The sequence below is a fragment of the Nymphalis io genome, chromosome 3 (genome assembly GCF_905147045.1).
Source record: "Nymphalis io chromosome 3, ilAglIoxx1.1, whole genome shotgun sequence".
Lineage (NCBI taxonomy): Eukaryota > Metazoa > Arthropoda > Insecta > Lepidoptera > Nymphalidae > Nymphalis > Nymphalis io.
Window position 1 is genome coordinate 2,186,154 of NC_065890.1, and position 14,916 is coordinate 2,201,069.

Sequence of the window (14,916 nt, forward strand, 5' to 3'; positions counted from 1 at the left end):
TACACACACAAACACAAGACTTTTATTTCAATATAACAGTATAAAGAAATGGTCTCAAAAGTTAATTATACTATGAAAAACTAATGTAGGACAAATCGTGAACGAAGTAATTTGACCTGTCATTTTTTTTTTTTTTGAACCCATAATGAGGTATTGGATATTTACATTGTGCAAAGTGAAAAAAAAAACATTCAAAAATTACAACATCATTTTTAACTTTAGAGTTCTGTTTTACTTTTAATATTTATTTTTACAAATAATCAAAGTATTCAATTGATTATATTGCTATAATATTAATGTCCTATAAAATTGAATCGGTTATAACGACATACAACATTGTATGTATGAACATGTTAATATTGAGAATCTACCAATTCGATTTGAGTTAAAACTTTTCACGTTAGACTTTAACATTTAAATTTTAACAAAACATATTATATTTAATATACAAGCAAATAATATAATCTTCGTATATATTCAATATTATAATAACTATATATAGCTTTATTTGTAACAATATTTAAGGCAAATTATTTATTCGATACTAATCAACAGACATTTCTCAATTCAGTCTCGTTTACATCATTAACATTTTAGATTTGGAAATTTTAACAAAATCAAGAACAAAGATCCAACTGAAAATTTCATTGAACTTGTGACGTTTAATATTATTTTATTATTATTGATAATATTAACGCTTATTATCAAGGAATGTCTGATATATGTTTAGTTAATCCAAATCTCAACTGATCAGGATTTAATAATAATAATTTAACCATATTTTATAAGCTATTATATATAAAAATACATGGCAAATTATATACTTATATGTATAAATTGATGCTCCTTGTACATACTAGACTCTGTTCTGAGGACACAATAATACAAATGACGACGCAATTATTACAATTAAAGATAAATTTCGAAAAAAATATTCTTTAAAAACTAAACATCTTTTTAAAACTGTGTTGAACTTAGGCGTAAATTAAATAATAAATACAAACATGATCCAAATTCCATTCGAATAATTTCTTGGTGCCTTAATTAAAAAAAAAAACAGTTAAAACTGTCTGTTTCGTTGAAAATAATATCGATACACAGATTATAAAAACGATTTCGAAATTCGCTCATAAAACGCCTCAGATTACAAAAGACATAAAAGACAGAACATAAATTTACAAAAGCAAAGACCTAAAAATAGAAAATAAAAACAGTAGTTATATATTTTCCATATATTTTAACATCGTATCATAATATGATTTTTTTTTTATTGAAAGAAAAAATAAAACGTTTGTCGTATGTGACGTAATGTTGCGAATATCACAACGTGGATTCACCGATAAAAAAACATTTTCGTCAAAATGTCCTTTACGCGGCTTGCGATCGAAAATGTTCTTGTTATATAATATTTTAATCAACTATGAATGTTTGTGTAGATTTTTAGATGTTTATTAGTGTTACTTTTTGTTAACCTACTCATTGCCAGGCTAAAAATCTAATTTTTATGTTTTAAAATTAGAATTATGATGCCAAGTGTGAATAAGTATAATCGTAGTCTCGTTGTGTGAAAAAATAAGCTCAAAAGCCCAATTTAAATATTTACTTTACCAATACAATTTGTTGAAAACGAGCACTTTTCCATTTTGCCGATTAACATTACGTCCGATAATTTCATCCTTATTACTGACACTGCCAGATAAAAAATATTCAAAATTAACTTCGACAAAAGATAACAGATTGGACTGCTGGCTATGCCAATATTAAAAATGTAACAATGCATAGTTTTAATTAAAACCGGCCGCGAGATTCATTTGAACAATTTTCACATTTCTTTGTAGTGCGATTGTACCTACCACGCCTAATTTACCCACATGCCATATGATTTCGGTAAAGTAGAATACAACTAATCTTTTTCAAGACGTAAGCTACCAAGAGCGTATTAAGGGTTTTTTTTGGTAACCAACAAAAACATTCCGAGGAACGGTTAGCATCAAGCTGATTGAGCAACCGTAAATATTTAGTAAAATAAATCATATAAGGGTAAGTGTAATTGACATAAGGCGTAAATGATAATATAGCTTGCCACGGCCATGAATGGATTAACAAAAAGTATCGAGAAAAATTATTAATTATGTGCTTGAAAATAAAACGTTTTATTCATTTTTATAATAAGCTTCGAATTAATCGTATTTGGTTTACAAATAATAAATTATATTAAAGTGTACATCATCTTAAGCTGTATAGTAATTTTCATTCCAATTATAAGTACATTTCAACTAGATTAATAATAAATCGAATATTACATATACATATTAAAATTTTTATTTATAACGGAAAACGGAACGAAATCTTCTACAAAAGCTACAAATTGTTTTAAATACATTTGGCCAATTGTAATACAATGATTGAGTTGTATAGATCATGTTATATAGGCTGATGGGATATAACACTTTTCACTTTTAAATATAATTTTCGCTTATATTAACAGCAGAAGCTATTCAACTAGCGATCAAACTTCATATATATTTTACGAACAATATAACTTACACTATGACTATATGTATTAATTTCTATAACTCATCTTAGAATATATTTTTATTAAGTTATAATAATGGTAAATTTACGGAATAGATTATACGTTTATTATTATTATTCAAATATTTTATTCATAATTAACATTATAAGGCTTTATTTATTATGAATTAGTCTCATCGATGTTAGATCGTCGATTCACTACACGAGGTTTACGTTCAAGTAACTATTTTTTTCTAATAAAAGTCGCGGTTTTGAATGAAAATAATATGATTATTTGTTTCGAAAAGAAAAAGAATTCGTATGAAGAAATTTAATGACTACATATAGTGGAACGACACAACACGAAACGAAGATTGCAAATTTCGACGCATTATTTTTACTGTCAATATATTGAATTAATGCTATGCTACGCGTTACTGAAAGTTCTATTTTTATAGTAAAATTTGCGAATACGAAAATTGACAACTATTACATGGAAATATATATGAGATATCTTTATTAACACAGACGAAGCTTATATTTATTTATAACTCGATTCGATTCACGATCCAAAATATTAATATGCGAGTAAATACCGCCAGCGCGGAGGGCCCGAGCTAGGGCGTACAATCACTGGGGGCGTACAATCCTCAGGCGGCCGTGGCGCGGCGGGGGGCGGCGCGCGCGTCACCCGCCGCGCGCGTCAACGAGGCTGAGGTTGGCGAGCGCGAGCGCGGCGTGTTGTCGCACGCGCGCGTCGCCGTCGCGCACGAGTGCGAGCAGGCGGGCGCGCGCGCCGCGCGACACGGCGCCGTCCAGCCGCGTCTCCTCGGGGTACTTGTCGCGGATGCGGTACAGCTCCGCGTACAGAATGCCTGCCCAAGGGCGCTCGAGATATATTACAGTCGCCAGTCCCCACCCAGTGTAAAGACACTCAATTCCCCCACGGCTGAATCGCGTGCTTTTGGTAGTATGATCGCGTAATAATGCCAAATTTTTTTTAAATTAATCTACATCCACGGGCTCAAGTTTGCCTGTGCCTTTTTTACATATTCCATTGTTATTGGCGTAATTAATACAGTACTATAACAACAATATTATATAAAAATACATACATTTTTAAATACTAAAAAAACTGAAATTGATATTATCCAGACCCAGAATTTCCGATGTAAGAACGCAGGTATGAATTGCGTTATATTAATATTAAAATAATATTGTTTTAGTTTTAACTTACTAACATTAAAAATAAGTCTATATTACTAACAAATAAAATCATTATTGCTCTTAATAAAAAATATTATTATTAATACAAGCAAAAACACACAAGTTTTTTGTAAAGATTATCCTATTGTATATAAAATGAAACAAAAGTTACTTGTGCTTTAACTAATTAAACGCACGTGAGGGAAGATGGCCGGCCATCCTTAACAGGTTATTCTTATCATCTAGTTATATTAACTAGATTATAAGATTAGGTTATTATTTAGACTAGGTTTATACTCCCCCATTAATAAATTAATCAGACAGTAATAACTCATTACACAATAAGTCAGATGTCGATATATTTTCAAATAAGCTTGTAAAATGTAACTTATGTTGAACTATTTAAGATGTTCGTTGTTGGCTCATAACAACTGATTTCTGTTTTATTTGTCTTTATTTTGTTATTATATAGTTTCTAGTAGTATCGTTATATTAATAAAACTTATATTTCATTTTGTACTTCCAAATTGTGTTAAATATGTTTATATTTTATTTATCTTTTCTTTAATTATTATTTAAGATGCTTAGTGTCATTTTTGCATGTCGTGGTTACTTGTAAGTATGGCAACTTTTATCCTTTGTAATGATTACTGTATGTCATGTTGGTGATCCTAAATAAATATGACCAGACTGTACTCTCTTGCCTGGACGTGGAAATAAAAAAAAAATTATCATTATATGCCACAAATCTACTCTACCCGTAAAAACTAGCCACAGTACCGTAAATAATGGCATGAAATTAAATATTTTAACTTACCCAACAACAATGGAGGGTGCGGTTTGATCTCTTCTCTAGCGCAATGCAGATAGTTCACGGCTGTCTGCAGGCACTTGACAATGGAAGACGGCATCTCGTCAGCGAGCTGGCGCACGAGGGCTGTCAGGAACTCGTCCAAGTACAACCGGCCCTCGTCCAAAAGATGGGTTTGAACGAAATCGTTTGACTTCTTCACATTGAACGTTTTGAAAACTTGACGAAGCGTGAATTTACTCGCCTGTAAAATTTATTGAGTGAAATTATTCATTGAGTCCTTATACATAATAATACTGGTAGGGCTTTGTGCAAGCTCATCTGGGTAGGTACCACCCACTCATCAGATATTCTACCGCAAAACAGCAGTACTTGATATTGTTGTTTTCCGGTTTGAAGGGTGAGTCAGCCAGTGTAATTACAGGCATAAGGGACATAAAATCTTAGTTCCCAAGGTTGGTGGCGCATTCGATATGTAAGCGATGGTTAACATTTCTTACAATGCCAATGTCTATGGGCGTTGGTGACCACTTACCATCAGGTGGCCCATGTGCTCGTCCGCCTTCCTATTCTATTAAAAAAAAAATTTATCAGAAATAATAAAAATGTTCATGTGCTTCTAGTTCATTTCGTGCTTGAAGGTGAAGGAAACCCTGCATGTGACTAATTTCTCAGAAATTTATGCCACCTGGTATTCCACCAACCCGCATTGGAGCAGCATGGTGATTAAGTTCCAAACCTCCTCCTCAAAAAGGAGAGGAGGCGTTAACCCAGCAGTGGGACATTCACAGGCTGTTACTTAAATATAACTGAAACATAACATCAGGGCTATTCTGTAAGAACCCATATATCTCGTGATATTGTGATACGCTGTTTTGTTCTGTGTAAGAATTGTATTAAATTAAAATTTATAATTCTAATAATAATAATAATATCCTGGGACATTTTTCACACATGGCCATCTGATCCCAAATTAAGCTTGTACAGCTGTAGCTTGTGCTATGGAAACCAGACAACTGATGTAGTACATATACTACTTTTGTAAGTACATACTTATATAGATAATTACACCCAGACTCAGGACGAACAGACATGTTCATGTCATGAAATATATGAACATAATGAAAATTTATATCGTATATCGCTTTCAGTCATGGCACAATCGTAGTCTGTGGTGAGTTTGGGGTTGGTTTACAGAATACCTCCACTGGTCCTTCGACACCGGTACTTGCAAGACGATTTAATAATCTTAAGATATCTCGTACATACCCTGACTACGGAAGGGTTATTATCACACAGATGCAGCAGGAAGCACGGCAAAGACGCCACGGCCTGTTCCACGAGCGCTTCGGACTGCACCCGACTCGCGATAATACCGAACAGCCGTATGGAGTTCTCCCTCAATAGCGGGCAGTCCGTGTTCATGAACGGACGTATTTTTTGCGATATCGAGAGCAGTTCTCTGTCGAACTCCTGGTCGAGTTTATCAGTTTCCGTGATGAGGCGGCTCAGACCTTGAATAGCTGCGAGGGGAACGTTTTCGAATGGGGATCTGTAAGGATGTTATAAATAATAAATTAAGTACGTTCAGAATATTTTTGCTGGTATACCGCTTGTGCAGATTATTTTTAAAAAAAATCCCATATAATGTTACACATACTGATTTGATTTTTAACATGTAACAAATAACTTGTGACAACCAGCAGACAAATGTAGATTAGCGTATTTTCGGTGCGAATATGCTCGTTTTTAAAAGCGCATTTAGGTGCGTAGGCGCAGCCTCGCCTTTTAAAAAACGTGCAACTCGTCAACACTTGACACTAACAGCGAGAGATATCTCCCCGCTTTGTTCGTCGGAATCTATATCATGTACGCACGTATGGTTTTTTGTAACGCACAATGTGGCGCGCGCTAGTAAACATAATTTAAAAGTAGACACTCGTTAGGTACGGTGCTGCTCTTACGGTGTATTAGTTCCTTAGTATCCCTACTATCTTATTGCTACGGCGCTGGTGTTAGAAGGTTAAGCCTCAACCAATATGGCGAACATGCTAGTGAGACTCAACTTTACAACGGAAACAGCCGCGACGAGATACACCTAGTGTCATATACTCGTCAGCGCAGTACTCACGGCATCTGCTGCGCGTCGACGCCCTGGCTGAGCGCGGCGAGCGCGGCGGGCAGCGCGTGCGCGCGCGTGGGCCCGCGCAGGCGGCACACGTTGGCGGCGCCGCGCAGGCACGCCGCGCGCACGCGGCCGTGCTCGTCCTTCCAGCCCGTGCTCAGCGCCGACAGCACGCACTCGATCAGCACCGGGTTGTCGTTGCAGCTGCGCGACGCCAATTTGTGATCGTTATTTAGGCCAGCACGAGCTCCGACATAAATCACGCCTCATGACGTCAATGCGGCACCGACCGTGAGATTTCAGATGTTTCAATGTTATGATGATAGTTATTTCTGCATACCGAAACAGCAATACAGAGTTTGATATTTAGGGCAAGAATAGCTAACGATTGAGTGCTACCCATTCGATGAGTGATTAATACTAACCGGTAGTTGAGCAAGTCGGCCAGCAGCGCGAGCGCGGCGCACCGTTGCGGCGGCAGCGCGGAGCGCGCGTAGTGCGCCACGCGCACCGACACGCGCTGCAGCTGCGCCGGCAGCGCGCGGCTCAGCGCCCCGCCCAGCAGCGGCGCCAGCTCCAGCAGCGTGCTGGAGCTGTCTCCGTGCTCCACCGTCAGGCACAGCGAGCACGCTTCCTTCACCTGGAAGAAAGTAAGCAGTACGACCGCTGCTAGAATCGACTCTATAATACTCGCTTAGTTGCTCCTAGTCATATTTAATTTTGAGACTTTACACATGTATTATTATGTAAACAAAAATAAATAGACCATTTTATGACGAATCAACTAGCAAACTAAATAAACAAAATATCATTTTAAATAACCTAATCTTTCAGTTTACCTACTTTCTGAAACTTTACTTCGTATAAATAAAAATAAACATTCATGGATTGGCACTCATAAGGTCACATAAAGATCTTAATTACAATTACACTATAAATATATACAATTTAAATACCTTATAACAATCAGCGCGTTCCAAAAACGCGTTAAACGTGTTAATGGTTATCTTAGCAGGAGACAACTTGATGGATTCCCTGTTTGGCACGAAGCCGAACCTCTCCTGTACTCTGTTCTGTGGTAAGGAGTACGCGGGAGGTTCTGCTTCCATGTAGCATGCTAGCGTCGTATATAAGACCGCGAAGAGATCAGGGAACTTAGCGAGACATATTGGTCTCATGGCTTCCTCTTGTAACATCTCACCAAGGGCACTTATGAGCTACAAATAAAAATATAATGATATAAATATATATTGCAATTAAATAAGGATTCTGTAAAGTAACCATAGAACAGTTTTAAGAAAACTGGTAACCTACAGTCAGAGGCTGTAACGCAGCAATGTGATTTTCAGTGATGTGGTAAGGGTCCTCGTAAAGTTCGATTGACGTCATCAGACGTAGGAAGTTATCTACGATGACAGCAGATAGACTTTCATCTCTAGCCAAGTACCGCCAGCAAGATACAACGCATCTTAAATAAAAAAGAATATATAACGATACAAAATTCAACAAGGCTTACAATATCAAAAAAATATTTTTGTCTCACGATTTCAATGGCAGCTTTTGCGCAAGCAACACAGCGGTGACGGCGTTTGAATGGTGACGTGTCAATGACGTCAGCGGCCTCATAAGTCTCATCCTAGCATCATCAACCACTTCATCCATCGTCAAAAGTAACACCTCGACTATCCGTTCTATATTTTGGAACAGATCCTGACCTTTCTTTAAAACAAATTCATCTAAAATCGAACTAATCCCAACACTCCTAAATTCTTGATTATCGTATCCTTCTAGGAGACTCTCTATGAATTGCATCGTATGTAAATGTGGTATTTTCGACCATATAGCGTCGCACAATTTCGTACAATACTCACTTATCATGTTCAAATCGTTAGTCAATATATTATTCTGCAGCTGCGAAAGGTTCGACATGCATTCGTCTTCCGGTTCAATCGTGTGACCTTCATACAAGTCCTGTATCTGGATTATTAGTTTAATACAATCAACCGTAGTTAACCTTACTGGGAAGTTTGTATCAGCAACACCTGGGACGATTATGCCGAGTAAGTAACCCATCTGCCCAAATTTGCTCGGTGTCTCATAATTAAGTGTAACATTTTTTATATATGCATCTAACACTACTTGCATTATTAATACAGCAGCTGTACGAATTTCGTCGTTGTCGTGACGCATCCATTCAATTAGTAAGCTGACGATATCATCAATCGTGCTCAAGCAGGTTGATTGGATAATTAACTCTCTAATTAAATCGTGCAAAAGAGACAACGAGTCGTTTAACGTTTTCGCTAATAAGTCGTTTTTGTCACCGTTTCCTTCTATCTCGTACTTTCTTTTAAAAGACGAAAGTTCTCCGAAAATGCTGTTAAATAGAACTCTCAGGATCGTATTTCTTTCTTCGGGCAAGATACCTTTTTGTAATTTTGTCAGGGCTTTCGATGCTTTTACAATAATTGGATAAAGTTCAACGTTTCGTTTATCCAGATTTGCGTTATAAATTTGTTCTAAAACAGCGTTCAACAGTTGCCAGCGATTTCTCAAAGCCACATTATGATGTGCAGCCGGATGTAGTGCTTTACCCACCTCGTATAAAGTTGCAACGCTGGCCTTGCACAAGTCGTAAGGTGGATTAGACTTTAAGATTTCAAACAATATTGATGTAACATTTTCCCCTAACCTAGCCAAGACGTGCACATCGAGACACTCACAGGCAACTTTCCCATAACATGTTATAACTGCATATTTGACTGCTGATAATTCAACTTCGGTCTTCGACGATCTTGATGATAAGAAATTAAGCAATTTATTGCCTCGTCTAGCTTCATTTTCTTTATATGTCGCATCCAACTCATTGAGGACGAATTCACCGTGTTCTCGCGACGCAATACCAACTGCTTTACTAACATAATCAACGCTTTCCATTGGAATAGATTTCAGAGCGAATAGTATTATTTTAAGGACTGTCTCAACTACAGCGGCATTTGACATATGACATGATAGTATGGCCATATATTGAAGAGATACACCTTTAATCATAGGCGACTGTTTCTTGGAAAGTATTTGCTGAGATATTAAAGTTGATATTGTTTCCACCCACTTGTTGCTGTTCACCTGTTCCACAGCAGATATCATGAGATCCAACAACATTCCGTGCCACTGCTCCTTCGATTCATTCTTTTCGACATATTTCAATAATCTCTGAATTTCTACGGTCCAAGAATTTTTCAAATTCTTATGCACGTCTCCGGAAAATTCTTCGAGAAATAGAAGCAAGTTCTTATTCAAATCTATTTGATCTGGATCGACTACGTGTGTGATGCATCGTACGAAAACGAGATCCGGAGAGCATATCATATCACTAAGCTTATTAGCCTGGTCATCGGTTGTGACATCTGAATTATTTTGCAGCAAAGAGGTCAGACAATGGCTCACCGTCGACATAGATGAAGTGAATTCATCAACAGTAAGAGAGTGCAGTAGCAAATTACGTAATTGAGACCTCACACTCGTTACCGTGTTACACATAAGAATAAGTGAACTCTTACAGGTGTCATGTAAATCTAGGATGTCCGATTTCGAAACAGTCGGCGGACCCTCGTAACCACAGTGTTTTATTATAAACTCGACCATAGAAAAATCCTCAGCTGCCATTATACAATTTCTGTATACAAGTCCAACTATCGCTTTGACAAGTAATTTCTTCATTTTGACTCCTTGCTCCATAACAACCATTACTTTCAAAATAGTTGTGAACTTTGATGCGAAATTTTCAATAAAAACTTGAGACGATGTCGTCAAATGCGTTAAAATTATAACAGCTTTCATTCTTTCTTTCTCTTGGTTGTTTTTACAATGGTGCAGCAAGTTTTCGACTGTTTGATCGGGAAACTGGCCCGCCATGTGGTCGAAACAACGAAGTACTTCGAAATGATTCTTGACCGTATGAGGTTGGTCATAATCTGGCTCTAAAAGAACCAAGTTAAATAGAACGTTGTTTATTGAATTTATCACGTTATCATTCAAGGACAGTTTTGGGTTCAAAGGCGATGGTGACAATAAGTAAGATATACACTGACTAATGTAGTAGAAATTGATCGCCGGTTTGCGATACAAAGATAGAAGAGATAGTACAAATTTATTTACAGTTTCATTAAATTGTCTTTCTGATATGAGTCTAGTGATGGGCCCGAGGGCTTCGAGTACTGATTCCGATACTTTCGGCTCGTGAGACGGTAGCCACTGGTTGTAGAGCACGTCAAATACGATCGTGAATTCCGTGACAAAATTATCCTTTATCGATGTTATATTATCGTTTTCGACATTATCGCCTATTTGTTCAGACACTGCGACGGCAAAATGGCCAAATGCTAAAACAAGACAAAAATAGTTTGTTTTCATTTATTTTTTTATTACAATTTAGATAGAAAGTTGGAATTATTGAAAATAATAATATCTATGACCAACCATATGCGAAAGCTTGCTTCACACCATCCTGTTTGACCAAAGGAAGTAATGGCAGCATTTTGCCAAGGATCTCCTTGACGTGCGGTACCACTCCATGCGTGTTGACCGCTGCCAGCGTACCCAGCGTGTGGGCGATCGTATAATGAGGTACAGACGCTGGGGTCATTTGATTAATTAGAGACCGCAGTACCTATAATATAAAATATAACATTATACATTACTAACCCATCCAAAAATGACACAAATGTAAAATAAATAATATTTTTCTAATATGTATTTATATTGAAATAAATGTTGTAATATAATCATGAATGATTCATTTATCTATTTGCTCGTACTGTAATAAAGCATGCTGCGTACCCCAAGTCTCTATTGTTCAATCATCAAGTATCAAGTTGCATTGAAAACATAAAAATGCCAAATTGATCCATTAAAACATGTAATTGAATATGTTTCAATTCATCAATAAGTAATTTTGTTGCTCAAATAACTTGAATGTATTTTAAAATTCTTTTTACATTGTGCTCATCACTAAATCTTTCGCTTGACTTCACCATAGCTTGGAAAACGAGACACTTAGTTCTCATACTATATAATATATATTTATATATGTGATATCTAGCATGCTCCAAATCTGTAGCTATGTGGCTTCCTTGATTTACCATAAAGGTTAGTGACCCCAATATTATCCATGTGGCTTGGAAGCACTTACAGTAGCCATTGAAGTGCTAAGAATATTAAAATAACATCGGATAAGAAAATATAAAAATAACATTCTGCTAGACTGATCAAAGCACTTTATAGACTAAAGAAATAAATAGGTGGAAGATTGAGCCTTGATACTAGACAAAATTTTCCCAATGTCTTAGGTGGAAAGCGACAGGGCACTCTATTGGTCTTAAATATGTATCATTATGTAAATTTTATTATTTTATAAAATATACATAATGATATAAATTCAAGGTGATGAATAAATTAATAACAATCATATATCTATTTAACAATAAAAGTAAAATGAAGTGTAGGAAATTTTTTTTTGTGTAACAAAATCAATTTTTTTTTTATTTAAATAATATTAAGATTGACATACCAAATCCAAGTACTCATGGCCAATAGCTACTAAAACAGACGATGCACCCATTTGGACTACAGGTTCGTATGTTACATTCTCTGTCATTGCTCGAAGCATTGAATTGACTAGTTCTCCTGCTACCTTCTGATCTAATTTCTTCACTTGGTTTACACATGTCTGTTCCAGGACTCTACAACATAAATATAATATTATATTATTTGCACAATATTAAAAGTCCAAACTATTCACAATGTTATGTTATTTTATCTACCCTCAAACTGCTCTATTTTGTAAATTCTTATTTATGCATGTCTATTTAAAAAACAAAATACTTACTTAACAATGTTTCCTAATTGTATTAGGTTCGATTTAACCGTATTCTGATAAAACTCACAAAATATTTCGATAACTTCGTTCGGATACACATTGGCTATCTTGGCAAGGGATTTTATTACAACGTTGTTGACTGAATTATCATTATCTCCTAAAGCGTTAATGAGCACGGTCACTGTGTCTGAAAAACAACAATAATAGTTGATACAGGACAAACATATTTAGAATGATATCATTAACATATCTGAATTAAGTTTATTTTTATCACCACCTTTGAAACAGTCGGTTTTTGGCGAACTCATTTTGTCAGCTTCATGGAAAACAATTTACGTAATAACATTAATATTCACAAAATACACAATTCTCTCTTACAAGTCTACACAATGATGTAGGATCTTTTTCATCAGTTGTCTACTGTGTTGAATGTCATATGTTAGTCTGTCAAAATATATTATGAAATTGGTTTGTCAATAACCAATGACAAATTTTATTCTTGGGTTGCCCTTTAAAAGGAAACTAACCTAGATAAAAATATTGTTTACCATTAAGCATTACAAATTTAATAGTAATGACGAAAAGCAAAAAACAATATTGAATATTTTGTTTCGCATTTAAATAAAAATAAAATTATGAAAATATACACCCCACAGTTAAATATCTGTTTTCTCAAGAGGTTTTTCGTTTTCATATAATAGGAATATGATGGGAAACTATAATTTTATATATTATTACTGATACTTTATTTTTAAATTATTATAAGTCAAGAGAATTCGACAGTCTGTGCCTAATTTTATTATTGTATAGACGTTACTAAAAAACAATTCTTTTAATTTAAGACATTCTATAAAATATATCCATTTGTGGTCCTCATTTTATTATTCTAGAGTCATAGTTATCTATATTAATATAGAATATTAAAACATATGTTAAAAATCAATAATTTATTAAAAAATATATTTTTTTAATCTGAATAAAATTAAAATAGCTTAACAATATCAATAGAAATGAATGAATCAAAATCTGAATCAATCAAAATCCAAGTTTAATTAATATGGATATTATATGTTGTTTTTGTTGGATTTTGATTTAGTATTTTTAATAAACAATATTTAGTAACTGCCAAGTGTATTTAATTTAAAAAAAAACGAATATTTTATGTCTTACGGAATAACCTTACCATAAGCACTGTAAAATATGAAAAATCTATATTCATATTTTTATTGTAAAGAACACTCTTAAAGATAAGCTTTATCAATACATAGCGTTCATTAGGTATTTCTTTTGTGATAAAATATTAGTACTAATGGCGGAATTTTCAAAATTTTTCAATGATCAAATAAATAACATTTCTCGAATTTATCATAATAAAAACCATTATTACCATTAAAAAAGATTTAAGAAAATGCTCCTATTTTTTTATAACTATGTATCACGTTTTTATACTAAGGACAGTGGGCACTGACTGTGTTATTTATCGAAAAATATGCACAACGAAAAATAAACTGAATATGTACGTTTATTACAATAAATCAAAAATTAATTTTGTATGTAATTTATAAATTTAGTAATTGAGTATATAAAAATTGGAAACTTTTACCAACAATCAAGTTAGCTTTTTTTTGTAAGTGCGCAGTGTGAACATAGCTTTATGAATTTTGTGCTTTGCTTGCTTAGTCTATGCTTTTTATTGGGCGAAGGCGGGCAATGTTTCCATTTTTCTATTATAATATTCGATTTCATGCAAATCGCGAGATAAAGTAGACGTGCAGTTCTTTTGATTGTCAAGATTTTCTTTAACAAAGAAAATTTTAACATAATCTCGTAACATTTCATACATTTTAGAGAAAACTTCTTCTCACAAATTTTATGTACGACTTTCACCGGATACATAGTTAATTAGATTAGACAATTCAGAGGTTGCAAATCATTTCGCATATCAGTGAATAAATCTTACAATGTATCCGTGCGTATGGTCAGTTACTGATATAACTCTCTGATGTACTGTGTGGTTCGTTTAAGTGACAAAGCAAAAGCGTCGGCTCCCACTCAACACTATTATCCCATCCGTGATTACGTTGCGCCGGGAACTGGGCACTCGGGTTAGTCGCCGCGGGGACTCCAAAGCGGTAAATACGGAGTCGCAAATCCTGCTCCGCATCATTTATCGTCAGGATTTCGGTGAGTTCACGCCTGAATCAGTTATGTTTCGCGTTTCACGCATTAAGAAATCAGGCGTTTCTCGCGTACTGACATTGAAGACCGCCCGATCAGCTGCCGTACAGTCTTAAAATAGCTGTAAAATATCGAGCCCCTTCTGGCAGCGTAGGCAATCAGCTGATCCGAACAATGTTTTAATTATATCGAATTAGATAATTA

General features: G+C 35.1%; 2 protein-coding genes across 8 annotated transcripts in view; one reads left to right on the top strand and one right to left on the bottom strand.

The window, feature by feature from the left end:
• Positions 1-215: 215 nt before the first annotated feature.
• On the bottom strand, positions 216-14,567 carry LOC126781284 (maestro heat-like repeat-containing protein family member 1). 2 transcript variants are annotated; one of them, XM_050506180.1, is made up of 12 exons: positions 14,495-14,567; positions 12,544-12,721; positions 12,226-12,397; positions 11,136-11,325; positions 8,200-11,038; positions 7,971-8,124; positions 7,613-7,873; positions 7,082-7,296; positions 6,663-6,860; positions 5,801-6,083; positions 4,538-4,775; positions 216-3,389 (listed from the first exon to the last, which is right to left on the bottom strand). In XM_050506180.1, exons 3-12 carry the CDS (start codon positions 12,322-12,324, stop codon positions 3,202-3,204), a joined length of 4,665 nt encoding a protein of 1,554 aa, XP_050362137.1. In that variant the 5' UTR covers positions 12,325-12,397; positions 12,544-12,721; positions 14,495-14,567; the 3' UTR covers positions 216-3,201. The 2 variants fall into 2 exon arrangements, with proteins under 2 accessions (XP_050362137.1, XP_050362136.1); XM_050506179.1 differs by lacking the exon at positions 14,495-14,567 and adding an exon at positions 12,812-12,964.
• LOC126781298 (GTPase-activating protein skywalker) overlaps positions 14,461-14,916 on the top strand; it is a 74,449-nt gene continuing 73,993 nt past the window's right edge. For all 6 annotated transcript variants that reach the window (XM_050506225.1, XM_050506223.1, XM_050506221.1 and 3 more), the window contains exon 1: positions 14,461-14,718. The gene's annotated coding sequence lies outside the window, so the exon portion shown is untranslated. The remainder of the gene's footprint in view (positions 14,719-14,916) is intronic.